This window comes from Lepidochelys kempii, chromosome 10 (assembly GCF_965140285.1).
Source record: "Lepidochelys kempii isolate rLepKem1 chromosome 10, rLepKem1.hap1, whole genome shotgun sequence".
NCBI classification, from domain to species: domain Eukaryota; kingdom Metazoa; phylum Chordata; order Testudines; family Cheloniidae; genus Lepidochelys; species Lepidochelys kempii.
Genome location: NC_136389.1, coordinates 7,636,663 through 7,659,416, shown reverse-complemented (window position 1 = coordinate 7,659,416; position 22,754 = coordinate 7,636,663). Strand labels below are relative to the sequence as shown.

Below are 22,754 nucleotides of genomic sequence, written 5' to 3'. Positions count from 1 at the left end.
AGACAGTATCTTTCAGTTAGTTCTATGTTTTAAACACAAGCAATACATGATGTACTCCTGCCAAAGAATGGATGTAGCTCACTGAAATGGATGTAGCTCACTGAATACCCTTTATTTCTACAGCACCTTTCAGCAGAGGCTTGACTCTGAAGCACAGAGCGGTTAGAGGATTTACCAAAGGTCCGTGGCAGAGATGAGAATAGAACCCAGGAGTTCCAATTCACCTCCCTGCTCTAAAGTCTAGACCACACTAATTCCTCTGCTTCAGCCCCTTGGGCAAAAAGCACAGTAGTGAGCATCACGTAATAGCTTTTCACTTCTCTGATGATCAAGGGTATGGAACCGCTTCCATATGAGGAGAGGCTAAGAAAATGAGGGTTGTAAGCTTAGATGAGACAGTGAAGGGCGGTAGACGTGATGGAGGTCTGTAAAAGCATGAATGGTGTGGGGAAAAAAGTTATGTGTCCTTTCCCACAATACAAAAAACAATTGTCACCCAAGGAAATTAATAAGCAGCAGGTTTAATACAAACAAAAGTAAGTACTTTTCCACATACTTCACAACCTGTGGAACTCATTGCCATGGGATGTTGGGAAGGCCAAAACTAGATGAGTTTATGGCAAAGAGAAAAGGAGTACTTGTGGCACCGTAGAGACTAACCAATTTATTTGAGCATAAGCCACAAGTACTCCTTTTCTTTTTGCGAATACAGACTAACACAGCTGTTACTCTGAAACCTGTCTTTATGGCAAAGGTCCATCGATGGGTACTTGCCAAGATAGTCAGCAATGCAACCCCATGCTTGGAGTGACCCTAAGCCTGACTACAGGAGGGGAAGACAGGGATGGAGTACTCCAAACGCTCTGTTCTGTACACTCCCCCTGAAGCTCTGGCGGTGGCCACTGTTGGATACAGGACACTGGGCCAGATGGACCATTGTGCTGACCCAGTATGGCTGTTCTTATGCTCTCTTTCAGAGAATCTCTTACTGTTCCTGAAATGTATGTTGGGGGATGGTAAGAGCTTTTCAGGCTGATCTCTGACTTACACAGCACAGGGGAAAGATCTGGTGGTGTTAATAAGATCCAGGAGTTCTCTGCCTTAAAAAAAGATGGTCATGAACATTTACTGGTCCACACACAAAATATACAGTGGTTCTCCACCATGAGGAATTGCAATGAAAAGTATTTATTTTTTCCTGCCCCTCAGAAAGCTCCCTGCTCTGCAGAAGCAGAGTCTTGCAGGGCTCAGCCCCTTCTAATGCGGAGGCGGCCTATTGCATGGTTATTTAGACCCACACAAGCTTTGTGAGGGTCCAGGGTAAAACATTACCAACTCAGGCGGAGAAGAAGGGGTTAAACGAGGAGGGGACAGGTTTCAGGCGCCCAATGGGCTACAAGCAGGGGTGGGACTCCCCAGCTATAGTTTGGTTGAGAAAGCAGGGAAACCCCGCCTGTAGAACCAGTGGGAAGCAGCCAATGGGCGAGCCCGGCCCGAGTGGGGTGAGTTTGCATCACAGCTCCGGTCGGGCTGCGATTACGTCATGCCAATCCCCCGGGGGCTGGAGCAGCACGTGGCTCAGGGTCACCCTCCCTGTTCCTGAGTGGGCTGGCTGGGGAAACAAGCCAGCCCAGGGCCCAGCTGCTCAGGCCTGCGCTTGCTTTGACAGGGTTAGAGAAGCCACTTTGAGGGGCATCAAGGACTGACACCCCCCCCCAAACCAGGCACTGGGGGGGCAGGATGTGAGAGCAAACACCAGGGGCCAGATGTCAGTCCCGCGGCTTAATGCACAGCCCAAAGGCGCTCAGATGCTCCAGGGCTGAGCGCGGTATGAGACGCTCTGTAGAACAGGAGGACTTGGGGCACCTTAGGGACTGACCAATTTATTTGAGCGTGAGCTTTGGTGAGCTACAGCTCACTTCATGGGATGCCTGCAGTGGAAAATACAGTGGGGAGATTTTATATACACAGAGAACATGAAACAATGGGTGTCACACCATACACACTGTAACCAGAGCCATCAGGTAAGGTGAGCTATTACCAGCAGGAGAGAAAAAACAACACCAACCTTTTGTAGTGATGATCGAGGTGGGCCATTTCCAGCAGTTGACAAGAACGTCTGAGGAACAGCGGGGGTGGGGGTGGGGGAATAAACATGGGGAAATAGTTTTACTTTGTGTAATGACCCATCCACTCCCAGTCTTTATTCAAGCCTAAGTTAATGGTGTCCAGTTTGCAAATTAATTCCAATTCAGCAGTCTCTTGTTGGAGTCTGTTTTTTGAAGTTTTTTTGTTGAAGAATTGCCACCATTAGGTCTGTAATTGAGTGACCAGAGAGATTGACGTGTTCTCCGACTGGTTTTTGAATGTTAGAATTCTTGACGTCTGATTTGTGTCCGTTTATTCTTTTACATAGACACTGTCCAGTTTGACCAACGTACATGGCAGAAGGGTACTGCTGGCACATGATGGCATATATCACATTGGCAGATGTGCAGGTGAACAAGCCTCTGATAGTGTGGCTGATGTGATTAGGCCCTATGATGGTGTCCCCTGAATAGATACGTGGACAGTTGGCAACGGAATTTGTTACAAGGTGTCACGGTTCCTCCCCCACTCTGAACTCTATGGTACAGATGTGGGGACCTGCATGAAAAACCTCCTAAGCTTATCTTTACCAGCTTAGGTCAAAACTTCCCCAAGGTACAAAATATTACCCCCATTATCCTTGGACTGGCCGCTACCACCACCAAACTAATACTGGTTACTGGGGAAGAGCTGTTTGGACGCATCCTTCCCCCCAAAATACTTCCCAAAACCTTGCACCCCACTTCCTGGACAAGGTTTGGTAAAAAGCCTCACCAATTTGCCTAGGTGACTACAGACCCAGACCCTTGGATCTTAAGAACAATGAACAATCCTCCCAACACTTGCACCCCCCCTTTCCTGGGAAATGTTGGATAAAAAGCCTCACCAATTTGCATAGGTGACCACAGACCCAAACCCTTGGATCTGAGAACAATGAAAAAGCATTCAGTGTTTTACAAGAAGACTTTTAATAAAAAATAGAAGTAAATAGAAATAAAGAAATCCCCCCTGTAAAATCAGGATGGTAGATATCTTACAGGGTAATTAGATTCAAAAACATAGAGAACCCCTCTAGGCAAAACCTTAAGTTACAAAAAAGATACACAGACAGAAATAGTTATTCTATTCAGCACAATTCTTTTCTCAGCCATTTAAAGAAATCATAATCTAACACATACCTAGCTAGATTACTTACTAAAAGTTCTAAGACTCCATTCCTGTTCTGTCCCTGGCCAAGACGACTACAGACAGACACAGACCCTTTGTTTCTCTCCCTCCTCCCAGCTTTTGAAAGTATCTTGTCTCCTCATTGGTCATTTTGGTCAGGTGCCAGCGAGGTTACCTTTAGCTTCTTAACCCTTTACAGGTGAGAGGAGCTTTCCCCTGGCCAGGAGGGATTTCAAAGGGGTTTACCCTTCCCTTTATTTTTATGACACAAGGATAGGTTCCTGGGTTAGTGTTTTTGTTGTGTGGTTGCTGGTGAGTATTTGCTTCAGGTTGGGGGGCTGTCTGTAAGCAAGGACTGGCCTGTCTCCCAAGATCTGTATGAGTGATGGGTCATCCTTCAGGATAGGTTGTAGATCCTTGATGATGCGTTGGAGAGGTTTTAGTTGGGGGCTGAAGGTGACGGCTAGTGGCGTTCTGTTATTTTCTTTGTTGGGCCTGTCCTGTAGTAGGTAACTTCTGGGTACTCTTCTGGCCTGGAGCACACCCTGCTATTCCTGTTCTGGGCCACCATACAGCTCCTCAATATACAGCATCCCTATGCTGCAGGCCTGAACTCCCTAGAGGGCTTTGCTAATGCACCTCAGTCCTGATCTACAGTATCCCTTGTTAGAACAGCCTTGGTGCCTTTTCTTTTACAGGAGAATGTACACAATCAAAATATGTAGTGCAAACTGACTCAGTCGCCATGGGTACTCCCTCCTCCCTCCCACCATGCATCCCACTGTGGGCCTCTCCTGAGCAGTGACTATCAAGCATGCTTGACTTAGCCAGGCAGTCAGATGGGGATAGGATGGCACCCCTCATGGCCATCTGTAATACACATAGGGATTCGAATCCAGGTCTTCAGAACAAAGGGCTGTTAGACCCCTGTACTTCCTACAGGGCTGTATTCTCCACCCAGGCATAGCATCCTGCTGACGTTTGTTTTGCATTCTAAAACGCACTACCGCAAGTCCAACTTTTGTTGTTTGGGGAATTTACAACTTCATGCCTTTCATGCCATTTCTGCTCTGTCAGGCCAACGGTAGCTGTGCCCCTTTGTCCTGAATAGAACTGGACACACCACCTCCTGCCAGAGCGTTTGACACACAAAGAGTCAGGCACATGATCTGACTAACAGTAAACAAACCAGTGCAATGTTTGGAAAGGTGATGGGACCAACTGTGGATTGGCCGTGTGGGGCACATCATCTCTAAACACCTTTCTGGCAGTAGAATAGAGGAGTTTGAAACAACCATTGAAATTTCAGTTCTTTAGTAGGGACAAGCTTACTGTCAAAGGCGTCAGTTATTAGCACCACTCACCTACTCTTGATCTAACTAGTGGAGGATGTGGGTTAAAAATCAGCCCTGACCTTCACTTCAGCTTTATTTGCGGTATCTCAAAGTTTGCCTGTTTCACTTTCATTCAGCTGCTTTGAAAGCCAACCTGCAGCTATTATGAGGGGAAATGCTTAATTCTCAGAACAGGTCAAGTTAGCAACCGCTATACTTTTTTTTAAAAACAATTTTAAACAGGTGGTTTTTAAACTACTCACTCCTATTTTTACTTTCCTCTTGGGAACTAGACAGCACACTTTCTTTCCCTGCCTGTTTGCATTTGGAAAACGTATTTCATGGCATTTCTAGTGCTACACTAGCAAAGTAATTACTCTTCCATTTACTCCTGTGCGGAGTATGCTGTCAACCACCACAGGAGGGGACAAGTGGATGCAGCTCTAGGGAGCCAGCTTTTTCAGCAGTTTACTGATCCTGCACAGCCAGCAGGGGAAGTGCCCAGAATAGGTGTCTGATAGCATTTGCATTGTGAGTTCTGGGGTGCCAAGGTAGAAGACTCATTATAAGAAGGGGTCTACCTAGAATCCACGGCACCCAAAAGGAACCAGATGGATGAGGGATTAATAATGCCCTCTTGCTACTAGGTCACCAAATCAGATTGTCTATGAGTGATCATCTGAGGACCATTCAGTGGTCCCTATGAAATGAGTGTGTTGTTTGGAACTAGGTGGACAGGCGTCACCAACACAACCGGCACCAATTTGCAGTCAGTTTCAGATGCCAAGGATGTGTGGATTTCAATCTCCATTCTACTCATGCTCTCCTATAGGTCAGGGTTGGGGCTGGGCAGCAAGGAGAAGCCTGCATTGCTGTCGTCCATATTATACCAGTTCTGTGGACAGGGACCTTTGGTTTCCAGGTTGTCAATCCAACACCACCCCACAGGAACTAGATCCACCTCAACACAAAGGCACAGAACATCTCCCACCAGTGGACAATTTTAAAAGTGGGTCAAGTCTGAGACTTAGTGCTCAAGATACCTGAAAGACGGCTTTGTATAACGAGCATCATGTGAAAGGAACACTGGAAATATGTTGAGTCTTGGTGGGCTGATGAGCAACTCAAGGTAGCTATGGACAAAAATAAATGTATCAGCGGTCTGGTTAGAAAAAGCAGGAGGCAAGGAAAGCAAGACACCAGGTGTATCTAAGACACAGACTCAAAGCCATCACGGTGCGGTTCACACTAGTAGTGCTTTTATTGGAGTATTGCACATGCAAGAGCCAAACTAGAGAGATGATTTCTGTAAGTTAATTGATGGTAGTAGATTAATACACTTGGATCATCCTTACGTAAACGCACTGGCTTTCTACAGAAAGACAGCAACACATTTAGTGTGTTTCTTCTGTTTTTACATAGTCAATATTTTTAAACAGTTAAGTCCCCTTTCCCTACCCCCTCCCCCAAACAAAAAAATACCCAATATCTTCAGTAAATAAATATTATCCACTTTTATCTGGAAAGCCTACAGCTTTAATATACAGAGAGATGCTATTACACAGGTTACATTTGTAGTGTTAATGGTAGCTCATAACAACATTACAGAATGAGGAAGAACTCACACTTATAAAAACACAGAGCGGGGGAGGAGGGGTACATTTGGCATATGCTTGCCACTGACTAGGTGGAGACAGAAGGAGGGAGCAATGGGTGGGTAAATCACCAGTTGGGACCAAAGCCAGCTCGCAGTCAAACGGAGCCTTGCACTTAGCCCAGATGGATAGGGCAATTGCTGCAGCTGCTTGTGTGAGGCAGGGATGAGAGTGGAAAGGTTTTTAAGTCCCATATCAAAGGGCATGTTGTGATCTGGACAACCCGCTATGTGTGGGAAGTTGTGAATGGTGAACACGGGGGCAAACTGATTCTACAGGGGTCAGTTAGAAAGGGACAGGAGAGGGTTATTAAGTGGATGGTAGCAGCACCGGAGTGCTCATAAATGCATGCAGGAAGGGGTTTTCTGCCAGCATTCTTCTACTGGGCCAGTCAGACAAAGGCAGTGGGAAGATGCCAACAGGATGCCTATGGCAGTTGAAGGGTTACCTGCAAGAAGAATATGATTTACCCACCAATTGCTTCTTCATTATTTCCATGGAAAAAAACTGTCCTGAGTTTTGTTTTTCCCCCCAGGGCAGCCTCCTCAAGCCTTGGGGTTGGTACTGAGGAGGTACACAAATACAGACCAAGCTCGATCAGCTCAGCCCAGGGATGGAGCCAACCAGCGTCACCCTGCCCCACAACACATCCCAGCAACACAGGAGGCCCTAGAATTTACAAGGCCAAAAAAAAAAAAAAAAAGACAGAAAATGGTATGAGAGCAAATCTGCTCCCATCTTCCACCACCATATGTACCATCCTAACTGATGGAAACGGAAGAGTAGCGAATGGGAAGCAGCAGATACAGGTCACATTGTCTGGGGCTTTCAAAGGAGTCGAGGAGGTGCACAACTCCCATTAAAATCCAAGAGAAGTTGGGTAATTAACTCCCTCTGGGCATTTGGAAGCCCCAGTCTAGATCTACGGCTACACCACTGGAGGAAACCAAGTCTCTTCACTGGGTCTGGCTGGGTAAAGGCCTCCATTTAAGGTGGAAACAGCTAGTTTCATTCCTTAAAAACTCCCTCTGCCTGGAAGTGTAAAAACAAACCTGAAATGCTGGTACCCGAGCTGATTTGGTCAATGTAATTTGGGGGACAGGGTTAGTAAAGTTGGCAGGAGAAAGGGACATTGGAGGCTACATGATGGTCCAACTCGGACCACTTAGCATACATATGCTCTGCCCTTTAAGAGAGGCCACGCTAAGTTTTTATGAGCTCTTTTTCTCCCTTGAACCTTGCATACGTGTTAAATATCCCAAAAGTCTGTACAGCACATTGTTATCTATTACACTCGCCAAAGATGCACCTGAAATCTACACACAACATTTAAAACCAAAACCCAAAAGAGGTATATTTCAATAGAAAATTCATTTTTTACATCCCAGCACACAAGGAGTTGACAGAAGATGTTAAACACATTGGAAAGCATATCTTGACAAAATAAATACTAGAACCTAGAATAAAGTATCATTAGAACTTGCAACGGATCCCAATGTTAATTTAGTGTCACTGAGTATGTAGCTGTGATATTTAAGCACGATGAGAAAGGCTTTCTGCTGAGCCATGTTGCTCTCCTCTGACACATCCTTCCCCTTCACCCACGAATACCAGAGCTGTCTCAGTTCTCTCCTCACTCGTGTAGAGGAAGCATTTACAATAAAGGGGTGGAAGAGTAACTGAGGTAACCATCTTCCAAGGACAAATGGAACAAGCCATTCCTTTCCTCAGAGTGATTCAACTGCTCCCATTCTTGCAAATCATAAGGAACAGAGCGGAGAAGATGGGAGATCCTGTTGCAGGACATTAGAAAGCTCCAGCAGTAGCTCTGACGTTTACAACGGAGGCCATGGGCTAATGTTCTGGGCTCTCGTAGCTCCTTTTGACTTCTACAGCCCTCACGAGTGCTCAGCACGCTGAGCCGGGCCCCAGTGTTTTAGGCTCCAGATCTGACCTGCCTGGATAGCAGGGCTCCTTAGGGGGTGGGGGGTGAATGCGCACAAGAGAACTGGTGGTTCTTAATTAAATAATCTATCAAAGGTCCGACCAGAAGCAAGACTGAGCATGACGACAAGTTAACGGAACTCACTAGCCGCAATCTCCTCTAGCATGTGCGCTCATTTCTCCCAAGGTGGGGTGTTTTCCTAGCTAATGTCTAGCCCACTCCATTAGCTAACGGACGTTCGCTTACAACACCTGCTACCCTTTGAAACCAATGTCATGTCTGCCTCCCTGATCATACCAGATGGTAAAGGGGAATGCACAGAGACTGAGGTTCGTAAGGTTAGAAGCACAGCTCAGAGACCCTTTGACTCTCAGCAACCAGCAGCATATTTCCACTCAGCCTCACCGGTTTCGTTCCATTTTATTTTTTCCCCTATCAGAGACTGCAGTCAGCCAAGTAGCAGCTCTACAAGATCTTGCCCAAGGGACCAGTCTCTTTCCCAGGAAGCAACTCTAGTTTATGCATGGTAGAGAGGAGAGGGGGTTTAACCCCTTCTTTCCCTGCAGGTCAGGGACAACTACAGGCAGATTACCTGTCTTTCTCTAGGGGAAGAGGACTCCACAAGAGATCTCCAATGGCAATATCACATGATGCCAAGCTTGTCTCCAAGCCTCACAGTGATCCCATCCCATTGGTCCTCCCCTCCTCAGGTAACTCAAGTTCTGTATAAGACCCAGATTTCTACCTGAGCACAGCACATCTAGCCCTCACAGCTGCCCCCAGGCCACAGAATTTAAGCTGGGGGTGGGGTGGCAGAGAAGAGGCAAAGGGTGGTTTCATTCCCCCTGCTTCAATCAAGCCATCTCCATGTCCTGGCACCAGCTTTGAATCCACTCGCAGGCAGGCGTACATTCTCCACAGCACAGGGCTGGCTGAGAACAGGCACATCCAAGCAGGGAAGGAACATTAGACCAGTGCAGGGGTTTGGAAGGACAATCTCAGCCCCTAAACGAAGAGGAATGAACCAAGGGTGAGTGAAGCAATGGAAGGAGAGGGGCAGAGAGAAAAAGGGAGTGGAAGAGAGGGCTGCCTGGGGCAAGGGAGGGCCGAGGCGGCAGCTGGAGAATGAAAGGGCGGGAAACCACGCATGTTTGGATGACTGGAGATCATACCGCACACTCCCCCAAAGTCTTTGAGCAAGCTGGTATAGTCCTTCTCGGCAGCCCATTCACCAGTCACATGTTGCCTGGCCTTCTATCCAACAAGACTTACAAGTCACATTCCTTCAGCTGCCATCACCGACAACCCCGCTCTCAATCCCCTCACCCGCCCCCACAACAATTCTCTTGCAACTTCCTGCTTTGCTCCTCTTCCAAGACTCACTGTTGAACAGCCCCGTCCCCAGCTGGCCTGTTTCAGAGATCCTAACAAACGCAGGCTGAGATGGCACTTCCCCCTCCCCTCTATAACTGATGCTCTAAGGTCCCGAGGTCTGCCCCTAGTGGCAAACTACATTTGTTTAGAGTCAACATGGACAATTCTGCTTTGGGGTTGTCTCTCTAAAAGACTAACACACTGCAGTGGGCCATTAGGGGACGGACCACGCTATATCACGGCCTAGCCAAACCCTGAAGTACCCTACACATGCAGGCTAATGGAGACTGACCAGAAGAAAACCAATTCAGATAAACGTTCAGGGAGCTGGCACAGGGGAGAGAAGTTGGTGAAAGTGGTGCACACATAGCAGTACGCAGGGAAGTCATGCCATGCGGAATCAAAATGAAGCAGTTCACCGCCTAAAAATTCTCATGCCCTCAGGAACAACGACTAGTGAGTTGGGAGAAACAGCGTTCTAGAAACAGCACTTCTGTTACCTCGGCTGTGAAGTGTATGGACTCTCACCTCTATTGTTCCATCTTGCTCCACTGGCTTGCTACCCGGGAATCTGTCCAGGGTATGAGAGAGGGGGCGGGCGTGAGGGAGAGCAGCTTAGGACTATACTGGAAATGCCGGTCCCTGGGCTGCCAGTGCTTCAGGAGGACAGCATTGTTAGTTTATTCCTCTGACAAGCAAAGGGAACAGAATCCAAGCATGCAGGCAAAAGGGGTGGGGGCAGTCGCCTCTTAGCACTAGGTGGTTGTAAGGAGGCAGAGACTGCAAAGGGCACTCCACATTTATTTCACATGACATACAATACGACCGCAGCCAGCCAGTGTTTGAGCCCAAACCTTCCAGCAGGAAAATAAAGAGCTGCATCTCCAATATCTGTATCTCCACAGCCAAAGTGCCGGTTAAAATCTTTCCCCCCGTATCCATTTGCCTAGGAAGTCTCCTACAAGCAATCACAGCTCTGGCCCCTTTTTCTGATGACCTACCTCTTAACAACATTTCTGTTTTTACCCCTCCAGTGCTAGAGGGCATACCAGGGACATTCAGCAAACATGCCCCTCCAGTGTGGCCAGTCTCACCCATTACGTTTTTCAGTCCCATCCATTCGCATGGATGTCATTCAAACAGTTGAGGAGATGAAGGCAGAGCCTGCTTAGCATCAGAGCTAATGACTGGAGAAGTATTCTCAAGCTAGGGAGAAATGTAACCGGTTTGAAAAGGCACACATTCTAGACAAAACACTATAGGGGAAAAGCTCCCTCAGTGAGTGAAATACTTCATATGATCTCTAGTGTTACAATAGCCATTTATCCCAGCATTCTCCTATTCACAGCACTGCTGGACAAAACTAACAAATTGCTTTCAAATCAGAGCAAGCTTAGGTCAACTCAGAAAAAAAATCCCATGAGACTACACACTGGAAGCACCACAGAGTAGAGAACAGCAACTGCCATGTGGTACTAGGGGATGGGGGGAGGGGAGGAGGAGAATTTTAACTTGTGAAGTACAGGTTGAAAGGGAAAAGCTGTTGTTCTTTGCTGTCTAAACCTATTAGAAGCGGATACCTTGACATCTGTATCTAAAATTAAAATACATCTCCATTCCATTTCAGGCAATTACATGCAGATTGACACTCAGACCAGCCTATTCGGAAGCACCTACCCGCAGAAGGGGATGGTCCCTATGTAAATCAAAGGCAAGGCCGCTCTCACTACACTTTCAGATCAACAAGGTAAAGAAATACTCATGCGTTTTTAAAGGAGTTTTCGGCATTAAGAGCTGCTCTTATGCAGCTTGGATGGGAATGGGGGTGGGGGGAGGTTAAGCTAGTGCTGGAGAACTGTGGTCTGGTAGGAGCAGAGCTGGCCTTTAATACAAAAGTCAGCTGGGGGGTGGAGGGGGGGGGGGGGAGAGAGTGTTTTAGAGATAAGCAAGAGAAGCAGTTGATGAAACCAGGATGGCAAGGGGGTCATGGTTAGCCAAGAACTGTGAAAGGACAATGTGGCTGTACAGAGACATTCTTCTGCAGAGCACGGAGAAGGTAGCCAAGAGCGATCTTTACAGTGCGAAGAGGGCATCCTCTGAGCGTTCCTGCTTCTTCCTGCCTGAAGGATTCGTAGGAGGAGTGGGGGCCTCCAGCGGAGGAGAAGGTAAATTTGGGAGTGTCTCGGCAGCTTTGGCTCGTTCTTCTAAAAATTTGTCGAACTCTGCAACGCAAAAAACATTGAGAAGAATCAGAGTTAGGGTCGAACCAGGGATCGTCCTCTGCACGAATCTAACAGTGCGTTGACTGTTCTCTGGGCATGCACAGGACCGGCGGAGCATATGCAGTATCACTGAAAGCTTCCTCATGCTGCCCCCTGCCCCAGTGTGTTCCATCCGTGACCCCGCAAGGGATAAGAGTTGTCTCCATGGGCCATCAAAACCCTCTTACCCCTTTGCTGAGCTTGCCAACAAGGTGAGCAGCTAGTCCAGTTCCCAGAGCACAGGTATCCACACCAGAGAATTCACTACCAGACCTAGCACAGAGACCCAAACTCATTTCACACAAGGCCCCCGGTACAGCTATCTGACGGTAATAACTTACGGTCAAATCCAACCTGGGATAGATTTGAACCGCTGACAAAAGTGAAAGGCTCTCTACCAGTGGGTCTCAATTTTTGCCACTTTGGAACGACCTCCTCCCACCTTGCTACATGGGAGGGGGAATGCTGTCAATATGGGGTTACGAGCCCTAGGTTGAGAACCCATGCTCTGTCCCCACTGTCAATCCCTTGGGCCAACCGTTCATAGACACAAGCCACATGCACAAATATGACTTCCTCACGAGGGTACAGAGGGCCTAAGAAAGAAGCATCACAGTAATACAGTTTAGTCAGCAGAGTGGATCAACACTCAAATGCCAGTCAAGGGTGCGATCCCGAACATAGGGAGAAATACCATCAAGTGCTATTCTGGTGGGTGGGGAAAGGAGGAGGAAATGACCATTCCCCACACTCCAATGGATGGTATCTGAGTCATACCTTTCAATATTTTCTAGGTTCCCGCACCATTCTCATGGTGTTTGGAATCCCTTAAGTGAGCTTTGCTCTCTCTCACACTCATACTAAGCAAAGCGCATAGGCACACTATGTGCCAGGATTGGTTTCTGAGCAACACGTATGGGCATGTTGGGCAGGAACAAAGTCTGGGAACACACAGTACAAGTGGGGCACGTCCAGGGAAAGTGAAAAAATCACAGCGAGGGGGAAAAAAAGAGTTGAAACTTGGAGCGCATTTTCTTGGGCTTGTTTTTTTCTGAGCACTATATAATGCATAGCTCGTTACAGCTCTATGACATGCCGGGGCATGTTTCGTTGACCCCTCAACCTATACGTTAACTGTGGTGTCTCGTTAAAGTTCAGAAATCAGATGCACTGTTTACATCCGGATTAACACCCTGAAAGCATGGCATCTACCCACACAGAGCCAATAGAATATGCCCCAACATGTCTTACTGCTAGGATATGGCTACTGCGTTGGTTTTTTTTTTTTTTTAATTAAAAGATAGCTCTCTTGTCTGCTGTCTGCCTGCCTTCTCCTGCTCCTCGAAGCCAGCGCGGCTGCTTTTGCAGAATTATTTTTTCTGTTAATGAGGCTAAAATAGGAGCTTTCTGTGTTCATGATTTAACCCTTTTAAACAGCTCATTTTAAGATGCTCACTTGGGATGTTAACACAGCTCTTGATTAATCTGTTTTTCTAAAAGTAACTAATAAAAGCTGCTCAAGGTACCTGATCACTCCTGCTACAGGCAGGAAGGATAAATATACAAGGTTACGCCCATCTGCCAGGGAAGTGCCACATGGCAGCTAGGTCAGCAGAAGGGAGATTGGAACTAAAAGGGGAAAGTGGTGAGATGAAAAGGAAGAGAAAACTCAGTTTCTTTCACCAGGAGGCAGGGTGGGCGAGAGAAAAGAGTCCTGGAGACTGGGAATAGAAACATCCCATCCTGAAATAAACAGAGGACAATCATTTCTAAGTGCTTAGAGAGTTCACTGGCTCGTATGTTGCTACAGAGGCACTACACAAATACAGTGAAGATGAAGTGAAGCACAGAACCCTACCAGGGTAACCAGCACAAACAAGTGGGTTTTTTGAAGATCCCTCCTGAAATTCTCCACCACTTCCCATTTCAGTGAAGATGCTCCAGAAGGATACACTATGGAACATCAGCTACCAAGAGTTTGGTGGATCGGAAGAGGATCTCTGCTGGGTGACTGTATCAGAAGAGAGCAATATGGATATTCTACTCTAAGGCACTGGACTGAGACCGCTCTGAAAGCCAGGGACTTCTCTGCTTACCTTCACTTGTCACGCCTTCTTCCAGTTCTTCTCCTTTCTGCAGTTGGAACAAAGAAACAAGTATGAACACGTACTTCACTTCTCTTTCAGTTTCAGCCTAAGCATGTTTACAAGTAACCCATACCATTCACTGCCTCTGCCCCTTTGCTTAACCACAGTTACTATTTGAGCAAGATGACCTAGATGAGTCACATCGTGCTCATGACAGGAGGCAGACGAACGACCCAGTATTTCTCTGTGTTGCAGAACAAGAGAAATAGTCCAAATGATGGTGCTATTGATTATTGGCGACATCCATTATCAGTGCACTCCCCATTAGACCTGAGTGACAGTCAGGTAATCTCCATCTTCTCCAGTTCCAAGACAGCAGACCTTTTCTTATCAAGAGAAGTCATAACCTGATACAAAAGTGAATAGCTAAAGGAGATGCCACCTCATCTCTTTACAATTCCTTTAGGACATCATGGCTGTGGCTTTCGTTAATAGTGCATCTTATTTAAAAGCTTAATCAAATGATATAGAAACCCCCAGTGAAATGTTTAGTGACTGTATTTTTCCTGAATAAAATGGATGGTTCATTTTGGATTTAGAATTCATGATTGAGAAGAAAAAAAAAAGGTGATTGTAAAGCAGGTGATGCCATGAATGTAGACAAGAATAAGATGGGTAGGCTGAAATAAAGTGATAGGAAGCTAGTGTGTTGTCCAGGAGAAGTAGCAAAGGTTAACATGCCACAAGTTTAGTACATTTTTACCTTCAGACATCTAGCATGTGTTTCACCAGGATTTGAGAATTCACAATTATTAAATAAGGAAACTGTAATAAATCCCAACTTAGGTGGCATAATTTTCAAATAATTACCACATGAAAAAAAATGACACTGTCAAGTATTTTAAACCCCCCAAAATCTAGTCTCCTTTGGAAGTGAGGAGTAACTTCTCTGCCTCACTTTCCCCATCTGTAAAACGGGAATACCACCTGCCTTACCAGGGTTTTGGGAAGATTAACACTTTGAAGATTAAGCATCATGTAAGGTGTAAACAACATTCTATTGTACAGAAGTTTTTTTAATGAGCACATAGCCAGGGCTTAGTGTATAATGCTATAACTTGCTCTACCGTGTCCAACAACTGAGCCGTACTGATGTTACTTCCTTGAAGTATTCCGTGACAAGGCCTAGTCACGTACTTTGGGCTCCCTTGAACTGGGGAACTGGAGGCTGAACTAAGCATTTGTCAAAATAGGGAAAAGTAAAAATCAGCAGAGAAACTCCCCCTTCTTCACACCAGTTTAAACGGAGACAGGTAAGATTTCCTGTTTAACTGTAAGGAACTTAGGCCCCAATTCAGCAGTCCAACTATTCAGCATAGCACTTGAGCATAGATTTAAAATTAAGTTATGTGCTTACATCCCAATGACTTCAATAGGCCTTAAGCATGTGCTTAAAAATACTGTGTTAAATAAAGGTGGACTTCAGCAGGTGCTTAAATGCTTTCCCTCATTGGGTTCCTTAAATCCAAATTCCTGACAATCATACCACCTCTGTGACACTGAGAAAGGAGAAGTGAAAATACAACAGCAGCTCATTACTTATTTATTTCCTTCCCTGGGGAAAAAAACCAAATATATGCTTTATAAGGTGTCATTCCCTCCCCGTATGGGTAACCACGGAGGAGCAACAATAGCTTGCATTAAAAGTTACGCATATGCACAAGTCCTACTTCCTACATGAAAAACGAAATATAAAAAGTCAAGTCTCACCAAGTCGGTACTGAGCCACTCCTCAATGTCATCCATGACAGAGGACTGTGCAACGGGGATCTATGGAGTGCAGCGAGAGATACAGCAAGGCAGGCAAAACCAAAATACATCCACAATCATGGCCACAGAATGATGGAAAATGCCAGAAATAAGATGGAAAAAACAAAACAAAAAAACCACAAAATAAGCTGTAAGATGCACTGAAAAAGCAACAAAATACAAATAGCATGCAAATAAAGCAACACTTAAAGGTCAATTATGAACCGTGAGGGTAACAAAACCAAAACAAAGATTATGGAGAATGTGACCAGATGTGAGAACTTTCCGATTACATATTAGAGCCATCAGTGTGGACTGATGGCTCTAATCTGGATCACGTAACACTTTTGAGGATAGAATATTGGATATGGATTATATTTTGAAATACCTAACTTCAGTTTCAATGAAGTCAGACAAATGAGGGTCATTCTTGTCAGTTGCCCCCCTCCCCCAGCTTTTTGTTTTTGTTTTTAATGGACATTGATCATTGTCTAAGGTTAGTAACAAACATAACAAAGGGGTTCAAATACTGCAGTCTTCCCACAGGCAAATGAAGCCAATTTGATCAGTCCTTCCAGAGAGAAAGTAACCCAGAATGACCACATTCAGGATAAACTTCAGAATCAAAAGTAATTATACCGAAATATTTCTTCCACAGGCGATTCTCCCTGAACCTTGCTAAGGTAGTTTGCCTAAAGAGGACTCTTTTCATTGTTTCTGGCTCTCTTCCTACTTATTCAAACACATTATGATAAAAACCACCATTTCCTGCTTTGTAATGGTTATGGACATAGATCTGATCTGTAATAATGTTATGGATACTTGGATGTAACTGTTGTATTAATGGTGAGCATGATTGGTCAGCGAGGGAAAGTTCTTGTACACTGGGCTCTTAGAAGTTCCTGTAGGACTGTATGGATCTAACTTAACCGAGGGGCTGTGGAAAGAGCAAAGAGGAAAGTAACACAATAGACCTAAATAAGGACACCCCAGCACACGCTTGGAAGACAATGGCATGCTTGCAGGCTCTAACCGAAGCGACACAGCTGTTTTCTCAGGCAGAGAGACTAAACACTAAACAGTTAAAGCCTTTGGAGGAAAAGAAGGGGGGGTGAGTTGCCAGGGGCTGTCCAGGAAGAGGTCACGAAGCTCTGAGAAGCTCTGACGGGGGGGACAAGGTGACAGAGCAAAGCTCCATGGAAGAGGCTCAGGGAAGTTAGTCCTACCAGGATCCCTGTGTGGATGATGGTAAAACATCTGGTAAGATAGGCCCAGTCTGAGAGTGGGAGAATCATGTGATTCTACGCAGAGACAGGTGATGATGGCTAGAGGGTTGAGGCCAGAGTGCACTTGACAGAACCAGGAGGAGGCAGAGATGCAGTTTGCCCAGTAACTGACAGTAATGATATGGAGATCCCGAACACCACAGGAACACTTGCAGTTTAGATTGGAACAGGCCAGATTTCTGTGCAGGACAAGTCTCCATTTTTAATTTGCAAGGATAAACTGGATCATGCATGTAAGATGCTGAAGGCAGTGGTTCCAAGTTGCTGAGAACTTGCAAAAATGGCCATTAACAGGAGGATAGATTCTGGAGACAGTTTTTGACTTGCTAGCCTCCACGAACAAGTTGTGTCTTGCAGAGCTGACTAGTTGGTTTAATAGCTTTGGAGATTACTGACTTCAGACACGAGCCCCAGCTGTGCAATTATTCAGCCAGCAGCAATTTAAAAAACATCATAGGAGTTTTAAACTGCTGTCTCTCTTTCTTATGTATTTATGTGGCACCTATTGTTTTAAAGGGGGGTAATTTATAAAGCTATTGCAATTCATTTTTTTCAAAAGTCTATACACAAACAGAAAATGGGAATTAACCTATAAAACATTCACGCAACATTAAGAATAGACTTCAGTTCAAAAACTAAGGATGGATTGTTAAGATTTCTTTGTGATTTCATAGGGTTTTTCCAAAATTAATGAGATCATTTGTCCATATTATTGTCCAAATGTCCAATCGGGAAAGATGAGAAAGGAGGGATAAGAGAACAGAGGATGAATCTTCAACCCATAAAATCCAAGGAAACTTGGAATTAAAGTTAGACACCATTATTTGAAGGCAGATTTTGTTTGTGGTTTCATCAGCAATAAAGACCCCACCAAAAAGTATTGCCACACCATTTCCTTAGTGCTGATAACATCCAATATTCTACCCTTAAAAAGGCCCTGCAATGTTGTTAATAACACAAATTATGTTTCTACTCAATAGGATCCCACTGGAAAAGAAACAGGTATGAAATGACACCTCGAGACTCTAGGTGAACTCAGTAATACTCTTAGAATGTCTGTCCAACAAGGTTCATGCTACTTGTCGTTAGACTACAGCCTTGTACTGGTTTAGCTAATTCTATTCCTTTCTGGATATTTAATACAACTGACACCAATACTTGCTTGGCTGCTATTCATTTCTTCCCTTGCTTGGCGATCAAAAATTCTTCATAGGATATATTATGGGAGCAGTAGAGCTCTAAGCCACGTGTGAAGACACCTATTTCAGAGGAATCCTTCAATCTTGTCTTTTTAAGGCTGCAGTGACCCTCATGCAGCTAAAGCGTACCCTAATTTTAAACAATTTAATTAGCTACTTGATTGTCTGCAACTTGTAACTGCGTGTGTTTACTGCAGTGGAGGATTTAACTCGTACAATATGTTCACTAACACAGCTTGTTGTGCCCGAGACATTGTAAATAAGATGCAACATCTTATGGGTCGGGCAAGCCCAGGCAGTTGAAGCCATCATGGGTACAGGGAATTAGCCTTTTCAGAACATTGTATGAAGCACTTTACAGAATCCCTGGAAAAGTGAAAGTGAAATGACAGACAATGAGCTTGACATTGTCTTCAGAAGGAAGTGACTCAACTGGCCCTGGTGTATTGAGGGTGGGAAGAGGGATCCTGCCACTAAGGGAAATAAAGATCTCCAAAAGATATCAAAAAACTTTGGCTGAGAGAGTTCATCTGGGCACATTTGAAGCTATTTTCACCAAAAGTTTATTTCCCTAGCTTATGTGTGGCACAAGGAAGAGCAGACCAGGCTCCAGGGAAAGAGGATTTTATCTCTGGGAAGAGGATGTACCTCTCAATTGTCCCATGTCACACAGGCCACTGTTACATTTGAGTCCCAAATCTTCCTTTCTCCCAGGCAGATGTGGTGGCGTTCCAATTTGTTAGTGCCCAACAATAAAGGTAGTATATCAAAGTATCTTAATTATTGAGAGAAACCTGCCCTTTCCCCTGCCAGCCTGGTGTCTTTTAGGACGTGCAGCGGAGAGCAGTTTGTTTTAGCTTTTGGTGAATTCTGGTTTGTTTTTTTAAACAATTGGGCCACTGACCTGCTGGCAACAGTGGTGGTTTTGAATTCTAAAGTAGAGTGGGTGGTTTACGAGATGTAAGCTTTTGACTTATGCAACAGGCACCTAGCTGGCATGCTGCTAGGTAGCATGTAGATAACTTAGACAAACCAATATCTTCATTACACTTTGGCAGCTGTCCCAATCTAGGAGAGAGAAACTGGAATACGTGCACTAAAGTACTGTGGCCCTACCTTCAGTCAGAGCTCGTGGTAGGCATAAGTAGACCCAGCAAATGCTTAGGGCCCCATGCAGCTCAAGGTGGGCCCCTATTAATTATTAGTGTGTGTTGTGTGGGGCGGCCCCCCCCCCCAAATATTCCTGCTTGGTGCTCCCAATGGGCTAGCACCATAAACAGGAGAAAATAGTGCCAAGTTCACTAGAACAGCGTGCACAGAGTCCTAGAGTGAATTTCTTATGCATGCGGGTACGGTGTGGGGGGTGGCACAAAGGGAGTGGGAGACAGAGAGAGAGGAAGGAACTAAACCTAAATTAAGGCTGTCACAGTTTGGAAAGAAGTCAAGTGCCAGTTTATGAAAAAGTTTAAATGATGCTCTGGCTGCTTTTTAAAAAGGCAAAAACCCTCCCCTTTAACATCCCTAACGTTGTAGAGACACAGTTGAGAGGTGTGTCAATATCATCCCTCTTTTCCACATCTCAACAGTACAAAAAATTTGCAAAGAATTTGAACACCCAGTAGTTCAGGACTAGGATGCTAATTATTCCATTTACACTGTAAATACTACCAAGTGGGATTAATAAATATGGTTAAGAACTACAGCCGGTTGAGAGAAACTGAGTTAATGATTAGTCCTGTTTTATTTTAGGGATATAATACGAACAAGGGTGAGCACCTTGTGAGGGCAGAAACTGGCACCTAGTTCATACTAGGGCAGCCAGATCCCCCCCCAAAATCTGTATGCCTCCATGAATGCTGCAGTATCCTTTTTTCCAGGCCGAATAACCACAAGCCAATAAGCAGATATTGTGTTTGGTTTTTCAATAAGGCAGTGGCCTGAATGGAGTGAACAGCAGGGGCACCAATTTCATGCTTCCCTGCACTTGTAAACAGTGGAAAAGCAAACACGGGGAACTAACTCAATCACAGGATTATTCATAATGGATGAGCCTCTAACAAAATGGAATAGATCATCAGTGGCTGCTACAGCTCCACACACCAGCCAGCGTCACAGGGAACTGCATCCAAAGGCATCAGCGGAGAAGCAGGTGCCATTCCTTTTTCGGCTCTTTCGAGCTTATATTAGTAATTGTGGGTCTGAAACACTGGGAACCAGAGTTCCATTTCAAAGTTAGGTGCATACAATTGGGCACACAGTGTGCCCATGACACATGCAGAGCACCCAGCACGCACTCAGGCATTTGCAAATGAATGTGACCAAGTCAGGCACCTTACTGGCTATGTACATGCCCAAATACTCAATTGCTGTGTCTCCACTGGGCACTGGCATGCATGTTGTTGGTGACGTGCAGTTTCACACACCTTGCTTAAAAACCTGGGCTTGTGTTATACTTTTCGATTTAGGATCCATCAGTTTCATTTCAGGGATGTGTTCTGATGCCATATACCCTTTACTTTCCGGATCTTAATTTTTTTCTCAACATGTCCCCTTTAGGCTGGGATCTTCAAAAGTCCCCTCCAGGAGTTGGGTGCCCCATTGAATTTCAGTAGGAATTGGATACCCAGCCCCTGTAAGCTCTTTCGATAGTCCCAGCTCTTAAGTTTAATAGTAAAAAGCCTCAGCCCGCTTCCAAAAAAATCCCCTTCCCGCCCCTTCAAAAAATCTAAGCCACACACACCCCTACAAACCCGCAATAAGTCTCATGTCAGGACTTTGACCATTCCTCCTAAAGATGTGTGTGGTTATACTTGAAAGCAGGTCACCACAGTATTGAAACCTCAAACATTAAAACATGAGTCAGCTCCTCCCTCCCCTGAATCGAGACTGACTTAAAAACGAGTTATTTTAAAACAATTGTTGCGTTCTCTTTATTTTCCTCTGGTTTCTGAGCCTTTAAAGGTACACTCAGGTCACACTTTCAAACTTTTCATCATAAGCATCAGAGCACAGAACTGTTATTTAAAGGCATGCTGAGATTCTCATGTGCTCAGCTGTCTCCAGGATCTGATGCTGTAAGTAAAACACCAGTATCATGAGACTCACAATAAAACTGCCAGAGTTGGAAACCCTGCACCAGGTCCTCCCAATAAAGTCCAATCCTGAAAGCCTTAATGCAGGAAATATTCCTTAAATGGGACATTTGCCAGTGCCAATGGAACATGTCAATCCAGCTAGCACACTCAGGTTCCCTTGTTTTAGAATAAGCAGAAAAAGAGCAAGACACAGAGAAGTACACTTCTCCTATGCTACTCAATCCAACTAGGTTTGATCCTGCAAACTTCATGTGCTGGGCTCGCCATGGAGTTAAGTGCCGCAGGAGTTGGCTGCTATTAAAGGAGTTTGAAAAGGAGCCGAGAAAATGACCCATCCCTGAATTAAATACATGGAGCTTGTGTTTATGCTTGAAAAGTGGATACTGCATATATAAATCGAGACAGTAAAAGGAACTAACAGGATCCCCAGCCCTGTTTCGAAGGTAAAGATGGACAGTAGAAACTGCTACAACTGATGCCAACAAGAGACTTACAGGGCTGCAGGTCTCTGGGCAATATAAAAAGGAATTTTTGGAGACCTACCCCCTGAATATTAAACTTTCCCCATCCCCTAGACAATTATACAGGTGTGGAATAAAATCCTTGTACTGTCTGATTTGTGATAGTTCAGCAGGTTGGGTGAGAGGTAAACACAGGATGGTTATTCTACAAAAGGAACGGGAATGGGGAACAGGGTTCATTGTAATTGGTGAAATCCTCACCATTCCTTGTGTAATTAGCCACTTGTCTATGGGCTCCATGTCTGAGCTCCCACCTTTACCTCTCCTCTGCGTTGAGAGCAGAAATGCCCATCAAGAAAGAAACCACAGCAACACCCGTGATAAGGTAATAATACAACAGCAGTAAATCAGAAGCATATACTACGCATAGGGTCCTTTCTGGTAATACCCACTTAAAGACACCACCTGTTTCTGTCTCCCTTCTGTGCGATCTGTACATCAGAAACAGGAGTCCTGGCCTCTTGGCTTCCTTTGGGCAGGTTACAGAGCTCACAATTTCTAAGTGAGGCTGACATTTCTATTTTTCTTAAAAGTCGTCGGAATGTGGACTAGGTGACTCTGAAATCTGTCGGGCCTCACAAAAATCCCTACATTTAAGCCATTCTGGAACTTCCCTTTCTGGAGGTGATAATTCACAGCAAACGTTATTTTTCCTCCAGTTTTTCTTGGTCTCCAGAGAGACTGTCCAGGCTTAGCCTGGTAACGCCAGCCTTACAAAGGACATGATGATAGTGGCCGGGGGAGAGCAAATAACCATAACTGGATGAAATAGTTTGGTGCCTTTCAAACTGCACATCTTTAAGGGCTTCACAGTTTAAGGGGAACAAAACCATAACATCTCATTTCAGGAGTCTGGCTGGGGAACGTATCATGAGGTGGAATCACTCAATCTTCTCAACTTCTCCACAGTGTGGATAACAAAGGTTATCTCAT

At 45.2% G+C, this 22,754-nt stretch overlaps 1 protein-coding gene across 6 annotated transcripts in view; it reads right to left on the bottom strand.

Moving 5' to 3' along the window:
* Positions 1-5,826: 5,826 nt before the first annotated feature.
* The window catches only part of TOM1L2 (target of myb1 like 2 membrane trafficking protein), a 64,672-nt gene continuing 47,744 nt past the window's right edge, over positions 5,827-22,754 (bottom strand). For 4 of the 6 annotated variants that reach the window (XM_073361828.2, XM_073361830.2, XM_073361831.2 and 1 more), the window contains 3 exons: positions 15,682-15,741; positions 13,921-13,957; positions 5,827-11,785 (listed from right to left, as the gene is read on the bottom strand). In XM_073361828.2, the coding sequence (XP_073217929.1) occupies positions 11,637-11,785; positions 13,921-13,957; positions 15,682-15,741 (246 nt within the window). In that variant the 3' untranslated portion in view covers positions 5,827-11,636. Of the gene's footprint in view, positions 11,786-13,920; positions 13,958-15,681; positions 15,742-22,022; positions 22,112-22,754 lie in introns of all 6 variants that reach the window. The other 2 variants (XM_073361833.2, XM_073361829.2) reach the window with 2 other exon arrangements.